A 22,375-nucleotide genomic window follows, 5' to 3' on the forward strand; every position below is an offset into this window, starting at 1 on the left:
TTTTAAGGCTGCTTTTGAGAGGTGTCACGTTAAAAAGTTATTTAGAGGCAGAATACAAGAATGTGCTGTCCAGAATTCAGTATAACAGATGGCGTAGAGTTTCTATCTGACTGTAAAATTTATCTAAAGAAAAGTAGAAACACTTAAAACTTGACCAAAAAAAAAAAAGAGACAAAACAGCACCTTTACTTTGATCACCATCATCATAATTTAGTGTAGTGGTTTTATGTGGCAAGGTTTTGGTAGTACAGGGCTGCAGGGGCAACCTCTGTGAGCACAGCCCAGCAGCTGCCCCATGTCAGCTAAGGGGCAGTTTCAGCTGAATCTGAAGAGACCCATCGCTGGCCAGAGCCGAGCCAGTGAAAGATGTTTGTGCCTCTGTGAGAGCAGATTTAAGAAAAACTGCTGTGCTGCAGCAGCTGGGAGAGTGGGGAGTGAGAAGCAGCCCTGTAGCCACCTAGGTCAGTGCAGGAGGTGCTCCAGGGACGCAGCAAAAGTTCCCCTGCGGCCCGTGGAGAGGCCCCTGGTGGAGCAGGCTGTCCCCCTGCAGCCCATGCGTCCCACATGGAGCAGATCTCCATGCTGCAGCCCGTGGAGGAGCCCCCAGTGGAGCAGGTGGATGTGGCCTGGAGGAGGCTGCGGCCCATGGAGAGCCCCCCGCAGAGGCAGGGGGGTGTGGGGGGAGCTGCCGCCCAGGGGGGACCTGTGCTGGAGCAGTTTGCTCCTGGGGGATGGACCCCGTGGGACGGAGCCGTGTGGGAGCAGTTCTGGAAGAGCTGCTGCCTGTGGGCAGCCCCCGCAGGCTCAGCTCGGGAAGGATGGCATCCCGTGGGGGGGACCCCACAGGGAGCAGGGGCAGAGAGGGACCTAGAAGGAGCGGCGGAGATGAAGGGTCAGGGACTGACCGCAGCCCCCATTGCCCATTCCCCTGAGCCACTCTGGAGGAGGAGGTGGAAGAGGGTGGGTGAGGGGAAGGTATTATTACTTTGCTTTTAGTTTCTCACTGCTCTAGCCTGTTCGTAATAGGTAATACATTATTTTAATCTTCCTACGCTGAGTCTGTTTTGCCCATGACGATAATTGTTAAGTGATCTCCCTGTCCTTATCTCAAACCTCGAGCCCTTTCCATCCTATTTTCTCCCCCTTTCCCTTTGAGGAGGGGGAGTGAGGGAGTGATTGTGGTGGAGCTCGGCTGCCCAGCTGGGTAAAACCACCACAGCTAGGCTACTATGCTTCTGATCAGTGGATTATGAACGCCTGCAACAGAAGCAGGAACATTTGTACACTCACCTCGGTCATGCAAAGTGTTCTTTTCCTTATGCAATGAGGCTACTTCGTGACCAAGGGCCTTCCTCTGTCTCTCCAGTTCGTTACGTAGCACCAGGATCTTCAGCTGTAAACATTCACTCTCCTTTTTCTATCAGAAGAAAAACAGTCCAGTAAGTAAAAACAGAAAATGTTTTATTCATCTTCAAGTTTTACTTCACATAAGTAGTTCTGTAAAAGAGATGATAGGAAGAAAGGGAGAAGTAGGACAAGACTAGTGTCTGCCAGACTAAGAAGTGAGACAACAGATAACAAGGGACCCTAATCATTTTGCTACTTTGGATGGAGAAAACCTCAGCTTTGGTCTGTTTTGTTTGTCCTACAGGATACATCTCTTCTCCAGTGCTCAGTGATGCAGCCTGGCCCAGGGCTGAAATAAAGAGATGGAGATGCAGCAGGAAATTTCCACAGGATAAGTATGTGGACAGTAACAGCAGAGTGCTAACAGCACAAGAATTCCCTGGCAAAGGGCTTGGTAACAAGAGAGGAGCTGAGCAATGAGGAGCCTGGGCTAAATTGAGATATGGAGCAGGAAAAAGCCTGGAAGTGTCTGAGCTGCGCTATTAAATTCTGTTCCCAGCTTCAGAGAGATGAGAAAAAAGGATCCACATGGGAAGAACATAGAGCAGCGAACAGATTATGTCATTATGCATAGTTACGTTAGAAGGATCCCTCCTTTAAAAGTTAAGGCTTTTTTTTTCCTGTGTCTTTAAAATAATCATTTTTTTTTCTTTGATGCATTTTCTTCACTAAGAAATTACGCTTCCAAGTACAGAGAAGTAGAATTTTCTTCTATTAAAGGGTGGGTTGGTTTTCTTGTTTGGTTGTTTTTTGGGGGGGATGGGGAGAATATAGTTCTTTTTTAATCTTTTTTTCCCCCACCATTTTCAGTTTGGAATACTTGTTAAGAATAACTGAATACAGATTCAAATTGGAAAAAGAAAACTTGCATCCCTCCAGTCCAGCCATACCCCTGGACAGAGCTCAAAACGTGAAGGGGCAGCCAGACATCGCTGCGAGCGTGGCTTCTGCAAGCAGCACCAGACACTGTCACTTCGTGTAACGCCGCCAGCTTTCACTTCTTCCCAGCAGCTAATGGAGATAATGTTACTTCAACGCTAACTGCATGAGAAAAAGTCAGCTCTTCCTGAACTCTTCCCTCTCCTTCTTATTTGCTTCAGTTACACATGTGCGCCCAGCCTTCTGGTTCAAGGCTCCAGCAGGAAACGTGACTCAGTATTAAGGAATGAAAGTACAGCCCACCCATTTATAAAGAGGGATGGAAGCCCAGGAAGAGTTTTGACTACTAAACAAAGGAGAAGTGGGTAATCATTTCCTTATACCATGTGCCATTTCACTAAGAAGCTGTATCATGCATTATCAGTGCCATTTCTGGTTTTAGTGTTGTTCATGTAGTTTTGCTCCATGTATTTATAAGGGAAAAGCCTTTGTATGGAAGGACAAGGATATCCATAACTGGAAAAAGATGATGAAGATGATTAAAAGCTTTTTTAACAGCCAAGATACCAGCAGAAGGCAAACAAGCTCCAGGTTGGAGTCACTGACAGGAGATGTTATATTGCTCTTAAGGGAGTTGACTTCATCTACAATGCAGCGCTGCAATTAGGGATTTTCCCCACTCTTCCATTTCATCAAACCCTTAATTTAGTTTGACACATCTTAAACCTACCTGAGCACACTATGTTTTTGCATAGGGAGCAGGGTACAACAAGATGCAGATAGTAGATTCATTCCACTTTACATCCACCACAAGAACCCATCAAGATTTATCACTAAAAGTTGGATTTTCCTAACATGACTTACATTTCCTGTGCAGTTTTTATGCTTTTAGAGTATCAAAGCAATTATAATACAGCTAAAGTAGCACAAGCAATCTATAAACCCATCTGAGTAGCTCACACAAACCTGAAATCCGCTACATTACACTTCTCAGTTAAGTTTCCATTTGAAACGCCGGGTTTAAGTAAAGATTTTACATGCACTTTTTTTAAAAAAGCAATTTTATGGTCAGTACATCACGGTGCTTCAACAAGCCCGTAGAACAAGATTTTAAACGATCAAACTTACCAGTTCATTGCTTGTCGATGTACATCTCAGCTTTTCTTCAATCTCCCTTCCTATTTTCTGAACGGTTACCTGAGTCTGTTTAATTGCACACTGGGCTCTGTGAAGCCTGTAAAGAGAAGTCACAGCTGTTACTAAAGGTTCCCCACACGTCCCAGTGTGGAACACACCAGGCACGTCAAAAACAGCCGAGGCAATGGGAATTTGGATTGCCAGGTTCGATTTTGAAATGAATGAAACGTTAAAAGAGGAGCTATAACTTGCACATTTTACAAATAAGTGGTCAAAACAAACCAGCAAGTCACTAAATTCAATCAAGTGACGGATGTCTTTCATTTCTCTAATTCAACAGATAATGCAAAGCAATAATGATAGGGTTCTCATGTAATATTTAAGCTGTAACACAATTCATAGAGAGAAGACATGGGTACACACACGGCAGTTACCGTGAGCATTATTCACATGGGCCAACTTTAAAATCTGAGATAACACAGAGGTACCCAAGTTGAAAGCACGAGGTCCATTTTTCCTATTCACAGCTTTACAATTAATTTCTTCTCCATTTCTAAGACCGTTATTCAGGCAGCCCTGGTGCTGGAATAAGCATTTAACTCCGCTAAGGCCTGGTCCGAACAGCAAAAAAGCAGTCAGAGAATCCCACGGCACAAAGTTAACATTTGGCTGGGCAAACACAGCCAACGGACCAAGCCTGTTCCAATACAAGCTTTAATGACAAGCTTAGCCAAAATTAAACTCTGCCTAATAGGAACACTTAATTTTTACTAAAAGGAAGGCTGCACGTTTTCTGTGAGCCAAGGACCAAGGCGCTGCAGCATATAGAAGAGGCTGCTCAGCTCCTTCCTTGTACATTTTCTAATACCTTCCAGATTTATGAGCAATTGAGGCATTGCTATTTAAAGTTTTTGGCGAGCGGTTTTTAAATGGTCTGTATGCAGTCAGGTCGAGATAGCCAGCCTACATGCTTCAAGTGTGAGCAACCCCGAAGTATTGCCCCTCTCATACTGCCTCCCTTCATCACCCTACCTTTAGGCAACAGCAGACATTAGGGATTAGTTTAATCAGCAGGAAGACGTCATCAAAACCAGCTAGCCCAGCAAACCAGTACACAGAGAGGAGATAATACATGGACAACAGGGAACAATTAGTGATATTAAACAAGGTCATTACCAATTCGGACTCTTGCATGTTATGCAAGAATATTCATGGTGAATACATTAAATCCAGAGCTACCTTTAGTTCCTTCACGCCATTGCTTCTCCTAAACACCATGCGCCAAAGTAGATTTTTGTTTCATATTATAATAAAGGGTTGGAAATGAGGAGACATTTCTTCTCAGCAAGGGCCGTCAAGCGTTGGGACGGGTTGCCCAGGGAGGTGGTGGAGTCCCCGTCCCTGGGGGTGTTCAAGGCAAGGCTGGACGTGGTGCTTGGGGACATGGTTTGGTGGGTGACAGTGGTGGTAGGGGGGTGGTTGGAACAAATGGTCTTGAAGGTCTTTTCCAACCCTAATGGTTCTAGGATTCTCAGACTGTTCAGAACACACACACACCTATGGTCTTTTGGGGGGCAGCTGTACCCCGCCTACATCACATACAAAGCAGCATGGCTCTACTGGCTGCTACAGGACTGGGGGCTTAAAAAAATTCAATAATAATAAAAATAAAAGACTGCTGAGGCCAACAGCACTGGGTCACCTAAAGGCTCAGTCCCACATCGTGAATGGAGCCCTGGGACCTTCTGCAGATGCACCCAAAGCATCCTGAGGCCGTTGGCTACACAACATGCGCTTACATGTGTCAAAAGCGAGGCTTACTGCTCATCCCGAACGTCACCCAGGGCTCTACTGCCACGTCACACAGCAGGGCTTAGGTTTCCTACCCCAACAGTTTCCAGACCGCCCTTTTGCGAAGCTCTGGAATGTTTTCTTTCCAGACATTAGGAATTCTTACCTAAAGGTAAGATGTATATGGAAAGAGCAATAACCGAGTGAAACGTACCTTTCCTTTTCCTTCATCCAATTTTACACTGGCAGAGCATTCCCATCAAGTCTGCTAGGCAATCAAGAAAGCACCATGGTAGTCTCAACGTCACACTACTTAGGTAGCAAAATCCCACTGCTGAGAAGCTTTCTGCTCGTTGAAAGAGTATTTATGAAACTAAATAAATTGTTAGAGGGTCACCTTCCATATCACTTTCTTTGATCAATGCTCAGCTAACAACCTACAGTTTTGTAACACCCAAGTACAAGGAACAGATATCTATCTGGGAGGACTCTCACACCAGTGCATACCTTAGGATGCTTCTTTATTTTTTAATAATCCCTATCTAAAAGTATATTCCCAACCTTGAGACTGCTGTACAGATTAACTGAGCAATCAAGCCTGTTTTTAATAAATGTTTCTTTTGTTATTATTAAATGGTTCTCTTTTTAAGCCAAATAACATCCTGACGTTCCTTGCAAGATTAAAAGTGTCCTACAGTTAAACTTGGCTGCCTTGATGCCAAATAGAGCCATTTACAGTGAGTCAACCAGTACCAGCAAGTTTTTATTCCTGCAGCCTCTGTATGCGAACTGCTGTCCCGAGAACTTTAAAATGGTAACAGAAAGGTCACAGCCACATCTGAAGTTCAGCCTTCCAAGATGCAAATTTCAGGGACTCCATGTCACAAAAGCAAGAACAGTCAGAAATCTTCTTTCTCCAGCCAAAAAAAAGCAGCCCACATGGAAATCTGCGGTCATCCAACTGCAGGATCACAAGCTAAGCCTGAAGAACATCAACTGGAAAATTTGTCTGTCATCTTCATAGGCACAATAGGCTTTGGAGGAATAAATTATGCCTGCACCAATGAACAGAGATCACCAAGTTTAGGCCATAAATCTGGATTAGAAGCTAGATATAATTAGCAGAGAGAAGTTTCAACACTAATTTTCCGCATATTGTTTCCATTTCTAGCCTGAGCGCACGTCCAAAGCTACGGGCTGAAGTTAGCACAGACTGTGCCTTGAGTGCAATCCGCCTGGGTTTAGTAATCGACAGCTCCGAGCCAACCGATGGCATAACCTGCGTGCTATCAGCCAAGGCAGGATTCTTCCTACATCATTTAAGAGGGATTTTTAGTATTATTGTTATTAAAATTAGCACTTACACAGCACTTTAAGAGCTAATTCTGAGCTTTGAGAGGCTACTGCTGGCCCGCTATCAAATTTCCCTCAGTGGTCAGGAAAGCCAAGCCAGTTACAGCAGAAATGCAGGTCTTTTTAAAGAGAGCTTAGCCAACAGTGTCGTCATTCTGCGCCTGCAGGCTGTTCTGGTGTCCCTGCAGCAGCTCACGGCCATGGTCAGCCAGCAGCAGAGTCAGAGGGACATAACAGTGGCAGATTTACTGCTGTAGCTTGGGGCCCCGAAAGCTGCTGCGTAATTGTCCAAGCTCAGGTGAGTCCCACGCTGCTGCCTGGGGAAGCTCTGAAATCAAAGCAAACGTTAAAATTCCTTGCAGGGGGAGGCCACCCTAATCTAGTTTGGCGGTGAAGCTGTCATTCTGCTTCTATTCCCATATCACATCTTTCTGAGATGAGGGAGACTATGATGAAAGCAAAAACGCTCCCTTCCTTTGGGAGTTTAAGAGACGGGGGGATGGATACCAAAACATCAGCCATGTACTGTAATCTAAGACCAGCAAATTCTGCATCCCTAATTGATCTAACAAGAACCTGCAGGCAAAAATTCAACATCTACCCTCATCGCTTCCTAGTTCCCCAGTTGATGAAATATGGGCTAATCAGGGTATTTCTTCAACGCTTTTCAAGTCCAAAAGAAGTGTTTCCTCTTCCCCCCAAAAAGCTACTCTTTACCTTGGCTGTAAGATTTGAAACATTTTTAGCATACAACGCCCTGCCAAGAAAAAGCTGAGTAATTTCATATCTTTGAACATCTTTAGAGTTGGATTTATTGGTCTGGCAGTCGATTCTACTTGGGTACTGACTTGGAAAAAGCACGTTGCCAAGTTTAGGACTTCTTCACTGTTACATGACTTCTTTGCAATAACACCCTTGTCTTGTTTGCACAATAATGTGGTTTTGCCAGCTTCCCAAGGAAGGGGTCTGACATGATTTTACAGCTCAGGAACATGCTCTAACACCACATTTGCTCTCTTTCAGCTTGCAACAAGCTCGAGGCAATGTTTGAAGCTCCAGCTGAACCGCTTTCCTTTAGGACACTGCTGTATCCTCTTGTAAGCAAGGTATTCCTCCCGGTCGTGAATTGTTCTGCTGATTTACTGCTTTACATAGCAAGTTCTTTCCTGGCTACAATCTTGAAAAAACAAAAGCTGGAGTCCTGTGATAGTTGTGCTTATTAAGCTAACATAAGTTTATATTCACATTAATCAAAAAGTCTCAGCTTTATTAGACATCTGATACTCTGCTTCGTAGTTCTATCATACACTCCAAGTATCTCTTTGCTTCCATCAGACATCTGGCTTTCTCGTGTACAAAACTTTAAGCCATAAATACATCAATTAATTACAGCAGTCACATACTACGGCTACTTCTCACAAGAAGAAATAAATGCCTGTAGTCCCATTTGCCAGAACAACCTTGGTTCACAATGAGCCTAAATTTAAACTGAGAATTATTACCAAGGATTTCGAAAACGGAGCAGAACACTTCTGGCGACGAGCAAGATGCAGGATCCTGGAAGTACAATACCCAACCCTATCATTAAAAAAGGCCAGGACTTTCCTAATAAATACAAAAAATTGAATGTTAACTTTTTATATCAGTCCAGAAATTATATTATAGGGAATGCCAGCCAGCTATAGCATAGATTTTTTCACATAGCCCCTTAAACCATCATTTGCTACATCTACTTTCCCACAAGAAAAATTTTCCTGATTTATTTCATATACTCCCTTTCCCCACTTCCCTCAGAAACCTACTCCTACAGTTTGTCAAAAGCAGATGGAGGATGAGAGAAGACAGTAGGGAGTAAACAGAGAAAAAAATGCAAGTCTGACTCACTCACTGATGGCATTAAACCTCTACAGCAGTCAGTGCAGGAAGGAACTCACAGAAGACCAAGCTTTTGAAGCAGAGATACTTTCCATCGCCCTTTCAAACAGCTATGAATTGACTTACGTAGGTAGGACAAACTTTCTGAATAATCAAGTTCATATGGACACTATAATAGTGAATGCTTTGAGCTATCTGCAAATGGAGAAGACAACGAAAAAGCTACATCCATCGGACCAGCAGCAGGGGAGGTCCTGACCTTCAGCAGAGGAACATTTGAAGGAGCTGGCTAGCATATAGATCACCCTCAATACATACGGGGCATGAGCAGAAAAGGAGAAAGTCTTGAAGCGAAGCATGAACCTCCAGAAATGAAGTCACAAAGCCTGAGATGTCTCCAGTCCTCTTATTCCAATTCACAGGATGGATTTCCAACTTGTTCTTTTTATTCAAAGAACAAATGTAATTGTGACAAATAACGTAGAAAGTTTTTTTTTTTTTCCTTTATACTCATGCTTATTGGTTTGTGTTTACAGAAACCTCATTGCCAGGGCAACAGACAGGATCACGTTCAAGATGCTGCACATGGCAGAAAGGTAAATCACATGCAAATACAGATTTTCTAAGGGCATAAATATATAAAGATGATTCCTACCAGAAGGACAGTGATGCTGGCAGAATCCTGCTAGCTTTTGCTGACATGTATCTTGCCAACAAATCTTAATATAAGTTTCAACTCTAGCTCCAAGGCAGTAAACAAGCCTAAGACTACAGTTCACTGCACAAGTGAAAAAGATGCATTAATTTAGGTTTAATAGATTACAGCCTCCACCCAAAAAGGGAAACAGCTGCTATCAAGTTGTGTTCTTCCAGATGCAGTCCACAAGCCTGATAAGGTGTTTGCAACAGCTGAGCACAGGCCTTACCCACTGGAGGGGGAAGGAGAAACCCCAGTCAATATTCAGGTGACTCCTTTCTTCGAGCTGCATATTGCTGTGCTTCTTCTGGAAGCCATCCCCAAACTCTGATAAATCAAAGTTTAATTTCAAGAAGTACAGTACTCTGGGGCTGAAGTAGAAGAGATCTGCCACCAAGAGGCAGAGGGATGGTCCTAACTCTTACAGGAGCATCTGCCACCTTCTTCACAAGTGCATTGCTCCTACCCACTGGGTTTTTGGTTATCAAAGTGAGCATTTTTAATCCTTTTACTTGTTCTCAAAGTGTAGTAAAGACCTTCCTCGAGGCGGTTATGTATTGAGGCATGCATTCATTGCAATTTTTGCCCAGGGTGACAGATAAAGAACTTAGTTTACCATTCTTACAGCCATACTCAGAATAAAGTTGTAACTCAACTAAGGAAGAGTTCCCAGTGCAACTGTTCACAAAATCCTCCTTCTTAGACACTTTCAGAAAGTTACTTAGGTGTGACATGCTCTGTTTTTCAGCAACTCTAGTAAAGCTGTAACAGAGACGAGGACTGGGCTATGACTTCTGATCTAATTGAACTGATTCACTTCACTGATACCATCTTTTACATGCCATCAAAAAAGAAGAAGAAAGCTATTTCATAAATTCTGCATGGCTCTGTGTAATTTCTCTCCAAAACAGTGCTCTCAGACTGAATTTGATCAGAAGCTAGCAACATCCCTAACCCACTCACACTGAAGATCTGCTACTGTAGGGGTGTTTCATTCCGCATGGCGCATTAGGAAAGCTGAAGATAAGACCAACAGCAGAGGAAGGCTACCGACTCTCCATTTATGTTCAAATCTCTTGTGCTTCATGGACTGTTTCAACTTGCTGCGACCCACGCTGTTCTCTCCTACAAATTTTGGCAAAAGTCAGGCTTGTAAATTGGCTCTTCTGATGACTGACTAGCCTCAGTGTCCAGATAGCTTAGCACCACACCAGTAAAATGCCTGGGAACTGATTTCTCTCAAAGTCTGCTTCTACAGATCAAAATCCCCAAGGAGCCTCTCAAAAATTCTGCTCCCTCTTTCCTTCTCCATCACTGCTTCCCAGGAAGACGCCACCCCGCGACTCCAACCCACGTGATTTTTAAGCCAGAAGAGATCACACTCGTTGCACTGTTCATCCACTTCAGTGCTGCTTATTAAAGTACACAGAGGCACTCGAGAGGTCCAATTACAGTTCCTATTTATTTAGGCTGGCCTTAAGCCACCTGGGTTTTCACGTCCAAAGCCAAGGGGATGCCTGCCTGGTCTTGGCTGCCTGCACAGTATGGACAGCCAAATCTTCCAGGTGGAGAGCTTTCCCAGTTAGAAACATCAAGTCTGGCCATCGCAGAAAAACCACCGCACTTATCACTAGTAACGGCATGTTTTAGGGGATGAACCTACTGATTTAAGAGCACAAGTCAGGCTAAGAGGAACCCCACAACCCACACCACACTTGGAAGAATATTTCCACATCTGCTGGGAAGGGGTGATGGCAGCAGCAACATGACAGCGTGCAAGCCTGCAGCGTGAGCCAGCAATTTGGTCACTGAGAGACTCCCAGTGTCTTGCTCTAGCTTTTCTGTACAAGCATCAAGCTGCTGATGTGCCGCCCTCCTAGATGTAGCACTGCTCCTACCATATGACACCCAGAAGCGCAACATTTAGAAAGGTTTTAGAAAGGTTTTGGCGAGGGCTCTGACTTGGGATCCTTCTCTAAGACAGAGAAGGAAAAAGCTTGAAACAAGAGACTTAATTCTCAATGCATTCAAAATGCAGAAAATCTTCCTTACCTCTCCTTACTCTGCATCTACCAATATCCTAAGCAAAGAGCTGCTCATTACTTCTGCCCGGGCAGAACGGCAGAGGCTAGAGATGGAAACCTACCTGCTGCACAGCTCCACTGTCAGAGTGGAGTCAGAGAAGCTGGGAGCTGTTTTCTTCCCGTTTTTCTTCATTTTCACCTCACCAGAAGTTCAAAATTGCTGCTTACAGCACCTATACAACTGCAAGGTCTGGTTGAGCAGCTGGCTTGTCAGGACAGGACGCTTCTGCATTGCTCACGACTTGCCTCGTGCATCTCCTTGGCTGGAAAGAAGCCAATGCCCCCGTGACACACCTTAGCACCAAGCACTTCCAGCACAGGAAGGCCTCCCTCACTCCATCATTCCTTCCCCACTCACAGAGCTTATGAAAAACAGCCTCAAGCTTAGCATAGTTTCCAGCTAAAAATAGCTGCCCAAAGTCAATTACCACGTTTAGCATGTGCAATTCCACAGACTCTGTGGTTTCTGAGAAACTCCTCTCAGCTACTAATGAGTTTTTCAACACTGTAACTGCTTACATGGGCTGCGCGCTTCGTCTCTTTACTCCTAGATTCAGGGATTAACTTGCATAAGGCTTCTGTTAGTTAAGGCCACTGCTAAAGGCAGAAGAATCTAAACACCAAGCAGTATGTTTGTTAAAAAGCTTCTTTCCTAAGCTAGGTAGACCCAAACAAAACCTGATTTTATATGGAGTCCTGATATTTCAGTCTTGATCTCTTAAGGTAGTTGATTTTACAAGCATCCCCAGATTTCAGCCTGCTGACAAACACTGCCTACCTTCATGTTCCTCAATTCTCTTCAGCCCTAAGTCATGCATTCTTCTTTAATTTAAGTTACCTTCTTTAAATTAAGTTACATTTCAAACAGCAAATCCTGAAACAAAGCCTGTCACTTCCAGCAAATCCCTGAACTATGACAGATCCTGAGAAGTACGATGAGAATATTTAAGACACTGAGGTGGAAGACAATTCGTAACAACTCCTATTTCTACTTGTCATGTATCAACATGACCGTGCTCAATACTGCATAGCTGTGCGTTTGACTCCAAGAAAAATGTGGTTCATGCAGGTTTCTTTGAGCCCCTAACCAGAAAGGTAATAATTAGTTCATAGCTCAGAAGTCAAGCTCTGCCCCTACTCAGGGCAATGTCTTGTCACTGGCCAGCTTGGGCCACTTAACGTCAGCAAACCTGGGCCATCAGTGCTGTGACATGAAATACAGGGCAATTGTTCACTAGGTGGTACGCCCTTCTTGGATAAATCCTTTCTGGGACACTGCAACCAGACTTACTCTCTTATCAGCAGAGCTGTGAGAAGCTGTTTTGTTTAATGAAGGCACAACTTACATGCTCTCTGGAGTTTCTCTTCTTCCTCTAGGTCAAATGCACGTCACAGTAGCAGCAGAAGCCCTTTTACACCCTAGTAGGCTCATTTAAATCAACATCAGCTAGGTTAGATGATATTATTAACGTTCCAGCAGTCGCCCGGAGCTGCTGTTTTACACACATCTCCAACGCTGATGTGGTACTAACTTCAGATTTTTCTTTTTATTATTTCTACAACCTTTTTCATTTTATTTTGAGCAAAAAATACAGCTGAAGTGTTTCCAATTTGCTCTAACTAGCTTGCCAAATAGCAAAAACACGCCATCACGTCTGCTGAAGGAATGGTTAAAGCCAGAGACTCACCAAATGGTTTGGATTGGAAGGGATCTTAAAGATCATCTAATTCTAACCCCTTGCCCCCCAGCCCCACCCAGCCTGGCCTTGGGCACTGCCAGGGCTGGGGCACCCCCAGCTCCTCTGGGCAGCCTGGGCCAGGGCCTCAGCGCCCTCAGAGAGAAAGAGGTTTTGTCTGGAGAGAAGAATATAGGAAGGAAAACCACGAAGGGACAAGTTTCACTAGTCTTTCCATCACTCTTTGTGTCGTACTGAACTTGAGAGGATTTCATACACTCACATATTTAAAGGCATAAATACTACCAGAAGCTCAACTGCCTTAAGTGTCACAATACCATGAAAAAACTGATGTAGAAAAAGTCATGTTTTGTATTCTATTTAGGAACTGAAGTAAAATTTTAACATACAAGACTGTCTTTTCTTTAGTGATTTGCCAGCATATCCCATCCTCTCAATACCACTTAATACTGGAAGGTCTATTTTGAAAAATGAAAGGAAAAAAAAGGAGAGAAAACTCAGTGAATACTAAATATAAATCTATTCCCTTTAGTACTGCAAATGTGCCGAGAGCTTGATTATGGAGACATGTCCAGAACATGACCTCAGATGTATTTGGCCCGTCCTGAGTGTTATGTGAAAGGTGAAATGTGTTTCTGTATAACCCTATTAGTACCACCTACACAATATTTAGAAAGCCTTTAAGTGACCTCTTTTTTTAGGAAATAGGACAATATGGCCAAGGGGGGAAAAAATATCAAAATTTTAGCTTTCCAGTTGGGGTGGTTAATTTTTGTTCGTTAGCCTTTTTAAGACAAACAACTGGAAGAACATTCGTCATCTCCATATGGCATGAGCAACTTGTTAGCTGCTCTATGGTTGCCTGAGGTTCTTGTCCCTGCCCCAAAACATGAAAGCTCATGAGCTACAGGGGTGCTGAGAACTTCCTCATGTAAATCTGAGCTGTCTGGGTATTTAAACTTTTCCTCTTGCTTAATTAACTTGTAAACCCATATAATTAAGCATCTGAGCACACAGGCACCATTTTAATCTAACACTCAAGTTTTTCTACTGTTCACACTCTGGCATTCCTAATTGATTTTTTTTTTAATCAACGTAATCAGAGCCAAGCATATGCTTTTCATAAAGGCATGTTCACAAGCTTCCTAAGTTATTCACTTCAACTGAGAACTAAAAAATAATTTCTTCCCCAAAAAGCAGTTTTGACAGCTGATGGAGACAAAGTCCTCATTTTGCAGTCTGTAAGAGGTAAGGGCTGGACTAGAACATGGTCGCAGTCTTCATGTCATACAGCTGAGCACAGTGGCTACCTGGCAGCATGGTTCCTTCAGAATAACTCAGATGTGGATACCACCAGCACCGGGACCTGCTTCCTTCTGTGAGAAGTAAGAAAAGCCAGGACAAGCTGCTCTTCGCATTCACAAACTCACAAAAACGTTACGAAACCGCATGTGCAACTTGTGAGTTTTTACTACAAATACACCGTATCACGAGAAAGTCTTGAAAACGTGGGATTTATGCGACCAGATGCAAACCTTTACAGTGTAGACACAGCCCTGTTCTCTTTACAGCCAATGGACAGAAGCAGGCAAACAGCAATTCGTTTCCTCCCAAAGTGCACGTCCTGTCCAATGACTCACAACTCAAATTATGCCTGTCCCTCTCTTCTGGTTGTAAGAGGAACATGCTCATAAGAAAACTACCTTTGGAAAGAGTTCACAAGCTAGTTACTCAAGTCTGGACTCCTGGAGGAGGCAACAAACCGGACTGCGTGGTAAGAGAAAAAGCACATCTGACAAGAAGAGACTAGAGATCATTAGAAAGTAGTAAATGCTATCACCAGGCTTCTGAAATAGGTGTTGAGGGTAAGCAAGGGTGGAGAAAGTGTACCTGTAAAAAAAAAAAAGCTCAGTTAACGTGACAGATGAGAAGGGAATTCAGGACTACACAGAGGGAGGATCTCTCTTCCATTCCCAAAGAACTTTCCCAGTTAGGAAGGAAACAGGCAGAGAAATAGCACCTACGTAAGGCCGTAAGTTAGAAATTTCAACTTTTCCTGGAACTAGACAATGCAGTATATACTCCTTGATAAGACACGTAGAATCCACTGAAATATAAATATCACGCCTGGTGTTGAAGACTGGAAAAAAAAGTTCCTTTTAGGACAAGACAAAATAAAGGAGTTCCTCTTAGTTCAGAGGCAGAGCTAAACAGGAGCTACACCCAACAGCACACCTAGAAACTGCAGGAGTGCACCCGGACTCTCACTTCCCCAGGCCTGATCAATGCACACAGCTCCGCTAATCAGGTTTCAGAACAGCGCTGAGGAACACCCAGCAAGGGAAGCTTTAGCAGAGCTGACATCTTCATGTCCTGTCAGCTTTATGACAAACACTTTCAGAAAAGTTCACATTTGACAGGGCTCCAGTTGGTCAAGTTCATGACCAGCTGGTATAAGAGTGAATGTTTTTTTCATTTGTGCTTCGCACTACAAAGAAATGTAAAGGAAACAGGGAAAATATTCGTGAACAAAACAATCAGGCTGACCAGCATACATTTTCTTCTTTCCTCTTAACAAAAATGTAACGTTAGGTACTATAAAAGTTCTCTCCCAATGGACTGTGTCTGAGTGTAACCAGAACATCCTAACATGCCCCCTGGTTGTTTTCCACTAGAAGTAAAGACAAACTAAAGACTGCCTTCTAAATGTCTAAGTGTTTTACAGAATCAAGAAAAAGCACATTTAGATTTTAAGAGAACTTATAAGACACTGACTTCTGAATAAGCGATCTAGAGTCAACTTTTCCTCCCACTTTCTTCACTATAGAATTAGGGCTACCGCTTCACGCAGGCAACAGTGACACCTAACGTTAGCACTACCAAATGACAATTTCTACAACTGATAAAACCAAATACGACTTCTGAAAACGTATCACACATTTGCTTCTAAAAGTTTTCATTTGTAACATACCTACTGTTATTACTCCAGAACTGGAGTTTGCAAACTGTCCTGTAAGATGCCTTTTAAACAACCTACTGCTCAAACCCAACCTACTTACAGTTTTTAAACCCTGTTACACTTCCCCACAGCTAACATTCTTGAACAGCTATAATTAAAACAGATCTGAAAAAGGATGTTGCGTTTACATTCATACCAACCTTTCATGTTTTTCACCAGAGAGCCAGCTAAGGACAAACAAGAGTGCAGTTACCATACCTGTCCTGTACTATACACCCCAGGATAACTGCTTCCTCACTAAGCAGTTCTGTTCTGGATTACGAGAGATTATGGAAAATGTAAATTCAGTTCAGGGGTTCAACAGAAAAAAATAGTCTTTATTGTATAGCTATCGTATAAACTATAGCGTCATTCAAGCTGCTTTGAACAAGGTGCTTCTTTTCATTATTTTATTTAAATCAGTTTTTGTTTTGTTGAGGAACACAGAGTAAGGGCTTTCCAGAGAGGTTCCCTAACATAGAAGCTTTCTGATATCAAGATCTGTGAGGCAGTTCCTGGGCCAGCTCTAGGTCAGTGTGCTCAAGTGTCCACTGGCAGTAGCCTATAGGATACCAAGAAACACACATCAAGGCTCATCTTCTCACCACTAGTTGTAAACCCACGCTATCTAAATAGCTCCGTGGCACATTCCAGTCCAGAATTTTATTTAAGTATTTGGAAAGGCTCCTTCCACATACCCAAATAAGTTAAAATGTCATGCAGAATACTCTCAAAAACTCTTACCTAAGCAAAGAGAAGACATCGTAAGAGTTACGAACACAGTTCTGATCCACTTGGAGAAGACTATTCTTCAGGGCACCTGAGTGATCCTTAAGGCAAAGAAAAAAAATGGTCATTTAGAAATCAAAAACGTTTCCATCTGGACCAAAAGCATGCACTTTGATAACAAATGACCTTGCATTTAATGCATTTTAAATCTGTCTTCATACAAGTTTATATACTGTTGGTAGAAGCAATTGAAGAAGGCAACAGCAGCAGCTCAAGTCTGGCCTACAAGAACACTTACCTATAAAATCATAGGTCGGTAGCATATTTGTCTGTGTTCTAGACACAGAACTTTAACTTTGTAATCCATTACTGCATGAAGTCATTTTATATGCAGGATGTGATTTACAGCACTGCCATTCTTCAGAGCTGAAAGCCCACTCCACATTCAGCACCGCGCCAGAGATGCACAAGACCATTAGATAAAGTCCTCTTCTTCACTCATGCTTCCACGTGTTTAAAAGATCAAAGCAATCTGAAGCTTTGAAAGACGTGAACCGGTTTCTGGAAGTTACAAACACCCTGTGTCATCTCTAGGAGACCAGAGCCTACGTTCTGCACTAGAAGCGTGACACCAATACAGGCCAAGAGCCGTTCTTTACGTCACAAGGGTCCAATATCGTACTTTGCCACGTCAGGCATAGCCACACAAATTCCATGAAATGCCACAAACTCTCAGAACTGGTTCTTCACATGACAAAGTGAATTCTAACTAGGTCAAACGAGCCAGCAGCATTGCCAGAGACTTAACGGATTGCAGAAAGAAGGCATTATTCTAGCATATGAAGCAGCCCCAGGTGGTACACATGATCAGCAAGCATGGTGATACGGATGTGCTCTGATATGACTGCAACAACCCCTACCTACGTATATTTTACCTGCCTCAACAGGCTGTTTCCATTTCAAGATGTTGAAATGCAGAGTCACATGTCAACATCTACTGACAACCGCATTAGCCACAGGCCACGCAGCTGACATGACTTCCCACCAAAAATAAGGCTCCACTTCAATAAATCAGGAGATCTCAGGAGATCTATACGCTACGTATGAATCATATTGCAATAGAGGCACCGTATCAGCACTGCCTCAGCTCCTCAATCCCATTCCCAAGATGCTGGATTGATCTTATATGCTGAAATCCATATATATATCCCCTAAAAAATCCCCAAAAGAAAGACACCTTAAACCCTGATTCAGCTAGGATGGTGGAAAACTGAGAACATTTTATATCATGAAGTCTATCTCATTTCATCAAACACTGCCTTCAGAAAGTGAGGCATGGCATTTTTTGGAGAAAACATGGAGTGGCCTAGAAGTTGCTGGGAGAAGAAAAGAACTCCAAGCAGCTGCATGTTTTAGCCTCTCTTTCTCCTGCTGTAAGACTGTACTGAAAAACGCCCAACAAAGCAGATACAGAGTGGTCTATACAAACTATTCTACCTTGAGGAAATTCACAGAAGATGCAAAGGCAAGGTTTCAAACTTAGTTATCACAGAGGCTTACCCTTTAGAAGTGGAGTTTGTCTACTTTTCTGCTGCAATATTTATTACAGATACAGGCATGCCTATTTGTAAGCACACATAAAAGCCTTGCTTCTGTAAACTGGCCAGGATCTAGCTGTTAAATATAGCCTGTGCAGCCTCTACCTGTACTGATGTAGGCCACGTGCTGTAGAGACAGATCACGCAGAGAGAGAGATCAGCTTTTCAAAGGTCTTACTGCTTGACTGCTGGAAAATGTAGCTACAGCTCAGTGTCCCTGGACTATAACTTACTGTTCTGTCTATCCCTGAGCACAGCCAAATGGTTCGAGTTATGGGGAGCTGCACAGACTAGCTCTTGCTTTATTTCTTTAAGGAACCAACAGAAAGTTGGTCAAAGTAAAAGCTTTACCTGCTTCCCTAAATGCACTTTCTGAGACGATATCACCGCAGGAGAGAGGGGAAGTCTTATAGGCTAGCAACAGTAAACATAAAATGGTTGAAAATTTTTGAAAGCCAGGAAGACACTGAGGAAAAGAGGAAGAAAAAGCTGGTTCTAGGAAAGCCAGTATAGCACCTAGACCTTACTTTGTTAAAGCTGGCCGAAAACCAGTGCTACACACAAACATTGTCTCAGATAAAACCAGAAGATTCAAAAGAATGCTTAAGGGTCTGGAATACTTTAAATCCAGTCTGACAGCTTCAAAGATCTGAAACTCACAACTATTTCTTATTCAGATGTTGGTCCAGCTCAAGCAAATCCTGACAGTTTCTCTGCATGATTATGAGGGAGAATGAAACCAATAATGAACAAGTGTTTTAACGGTCCCATATCAGAACCAAAGGAAACGGGAAAGCAGGAAAGGAGGACATGGCTGTTGCAAAAGAAACAATCTACTGAAGTCTTCTACCAAAATCACTGCACGATTTACTATGAAATAAAAAAATCTTGAACAAACGCAGAAGTTGGAGGTACAATTAAGTGAGAAGTCAAATGTGATTAAGGTCAAAGCTTATTTGCTCGCAATAGCTGCTCTGACCTTCAGCACACATTCATTTACACAACCTCATTGTAAATGCCAGGAGTTATATGAGCTCTGAGAGATACCTACAGGGAAGAAGTAAAACCCTTCAGGGCTCAGAAGGCACACGGAAAGGCTTTTGTAACCTTATTTCCCAACCTTTTTCTCACTGTGGTCCAAGTATCCAACGTTACAAGAAAACAACAGCTTGATTAAGAACATTACCCACGGAAAGTGTTTGTTTTCTCTTTGGGTACCAGGAATAGCTACGTTGCTGCTGGACAGAAGAGATGGGAGAATGGTAAAATTCCAAATCTCTATTACCAAGGATACAGAATTTAAAGGCCTTCTGACATTCAGTGGGGAAAACAAGTAAAGAGTCAGTGATATTATTGTAACAATGAAAATATGGTTCTTTTATCCCGCTAACACAAGAAATGCTACACTAAGTGCCTGGTTTACCTACAATTTCTCTACCAATTCTACTTCGCTCTTTAATAGGACAGGAGCTTCCTACAGGCGAGCATTCTGAGCACACACACACACGTATTTTGGAGGTTACCTTATAAAAAAAAAAGTGGGCTTGAAGGTTCTAAATCACTAAGGTGCATCACCTAGTGAAGGCGTAACCTTCCTTTTTCACTCCAAAGTTAACAATTTAGCAACTACAGCATTCCTACATGAGCATGCTGCTCTTGCTGTTTGATTACCAGGGATGCATCCACCTGATCAATACATCTCCAGCATTAAAATAGCTGTGACAATGCTTGTTTTCCTGTCCTACTTCAGACTGCTCTGATATTATTTTTTCCAGGCTCCCACCTCTCACTATAAATAAGTGGCTAACACAGCAAATAGGAACTTGTATTTTATGGATCCAGTGGTGCTCAGCAGTACCTCCATAGTGCTTTTTGAAACACTGAGTTCATAAAGTCTCCAGAATGTTTCAGTCAGCTTCTAACAATTTCCTTGTTTTGGCCCATAAGTGGTATTAATGAATAAAAAGGACATTTATAACCATAAAAACTTAGTTTCTCTATTAATAAAATGCACTTAATTGTAAGAATTCATAAGTCTAGTTTGGCTATTTAAATGGTAGCTCAAAGGATTATTAAATTAATTAGGCTTATTTGGAACAATGTGGGGAAAAAAATAAGCTAAGGGTACAATGCTATAACTTTATTCATAATGAGATGTGTAAGAACAGAGGACACATCCAACACTGACTGAAGTGTCTTTGTGTGCAGGGTTTTCATTAGACTTGCAAAATGGCATTTGTACACATCTATTTTCACAAGGCTTATTATGTGCCAGTGCAAGGAAACCCAAACTGCTATCCCATCTGCCTATTACATCAAGAATTTCAATATGAGGCTTATGTCTTGAACTATTATGAAGACCTAACCCCCCATCAAAAAAAAAAAATCCCAAGAAATCAGATAACACTGACACAGCCAAGCAGAAAAGTTATCACGTGCAGCTTCCACAGTGACAGAGCCACACACCTGAGACAGAAAATCCCTCCATACAGAAGGTTTCAGGTAGTGCTTTATACACAAGTCAGTATACCCACCAAAGTGAGGCTGTATAATATTTGGGATAACCAGCATCAATAATTAGGAAATTATAAAGCAAAAGAGATTAAGACAGAAGTACCCCTTAGGAACACAGAGCTTCTGAAGGTACAGGAAGAGTTAGCTTGTGCCAAGAAGTTTGGCTTGAACTGCAGACAAGTCACTTACATACAGGAGGTATGTACTATACCAGCAGATATTTAGGTCGAGGAACTTACTAAAAGCAACCAGAAGCTTGAGAACAGGGTGACAAAATAAGTTACTAGCTCTTGCAGCTAGAATAAATTATAGGGAAGGACAGAAAAAAGAGATGTGTTCTTCATGTGCTAGGACTGTACTTGCAACTTTGCTAAGAGCACATACAAGAACCAAAACGCACCTGGGAGCAAGGTTAAGGACAGCGTTACCAACACTGAATACAAACCTGGATTACTAATACTAAAATCATGAAAACCTGGCATTGCATCCTGCTTCAGGAAAACTGAGTTAACAGCACCAGAAAGTAGAGCCCGAACTACATACCAGAGCATTTATATTTGAAGGATAACCTCCAAAATATCAAACAATTTGGAGGCTTGCATATAGTCAGTTTTGCACAAGCAGCCACCTTGCCACTTGCTGCACTCTCCCCATTTAAGAACGGCTACCTGTGGGGTTGATTACCCCCATGAGACTGGACCTTGCTGGTTCCAGCACACGAAGAAACTGTGTCAAAAATCATTTTCTCTCTAGCCACAGACTCCTTACACAACCTACCCATAGGACAGAACTGCCACCTGCAACTTGGGATAAAGAAGCTGTCAGCCGGACCATTTATATTAGGTAAGTTTAACCTTTTTCATCATCTACATAGTAATCAGCACTGCTATAAAATAATTTGGCTGCGTTCACTAGCTGGACAAACAAATATTACAGTGAAACGGTTGCAACAGGGCAAATAGCTTCAATTTAAGAGCTACAAATTCTGGTTTTAAGATCAATAACCACAACTTAATGTGGTTTTACATTCACCATGAAAATCAGTCTCAATAGCCCACCATTTTCAAGATGTTTTAAGTGTGAATGAAGTGTCTGCCTCAAGCAATGAAGTCTCAAAGCTTATTTGCAGTAATCGGGGTTTCTTTGGACTCAAAATGCTAAGCTCTAAGTCTTCCACGAGCAGCTCCAACTGTCCAGGCAACAGAAGTGAGATAACAGCTCTGTCATGTCAAAAAAACACTCCTCAAAACAAAGCATTTTAATGTTCTGAGCACTCGAGTGTGAAAATTTAAGTTTAGAAGCTGAATTTCAGCTTGTCACCAGCACTAACAAGCCAGAACAAATAAGAGATCCTCACCTTCTGTTCAAATGAAGCTCCATAATAACCATCATTGAGACCAAAAATAATCTCGTTTGGGTTTCTTGCATGTATCTATAAGAGAAGAAAAATCATTTTAAGGTCAGCTTACTATGGCTTTACACTCCAGATGAGCATAAACTGCTCTATTTGACTGATGGTCAAATACATTTTCTCAGCACCTGTAATTCCAGAAGCAGATGAAAAAGAGAAAAGTGAATTTAACCACAGAAAAAGCATTTGCTTTACAGCTTTAGTA

The 22,375-nt window shown here is 42.5% G+C and overlaps 1 protein-coding gene across 1 annotated transcript in view; it reads right to left on the minus strand.

The window, feature by feature from the left end:
• UVRAG (UV radiation resistance associated) overlaps nt 1-22,375 on the minus strand; it is a 93,963-nt gene that overhangs the window by 49,945 nt on the left and 21,643 nt on the right. Inside the window, exons 5-8 of the mRNA XM_080599566.1 lie at nt 22,117-22,191; nt 16,663-16,748; nt 3,415-3,520; nt 1,291-1,417 (exon numbers count right to left, since the gene is read on the minus strand). Coding sequence (XP_080455692.1) covers nt 1,291-1,417; nt 3,415-3,520; nt 16,663-16,748; nt 22,117-22,191 — 394 coding nt within the window. The remainder of the gene's footprint in view (nt 1-1,290; nt 1,418-3,414; nt 3,521-16,662; nt 16,749-22,116; nt 22,192-22,375) is intronic.

This window comes from Anser brachyrhynchus (genome assembly GCF_964034855.1).
Source record: "Anser brachyrhynchus genome assembly, chromosome: 1".
NCBI classification, from domain to species: Eukaryota; Metazoa; Chordata; class Aves; order Anseriformes; family Anatidae; genus Anser; species Anser brachyrhynchus.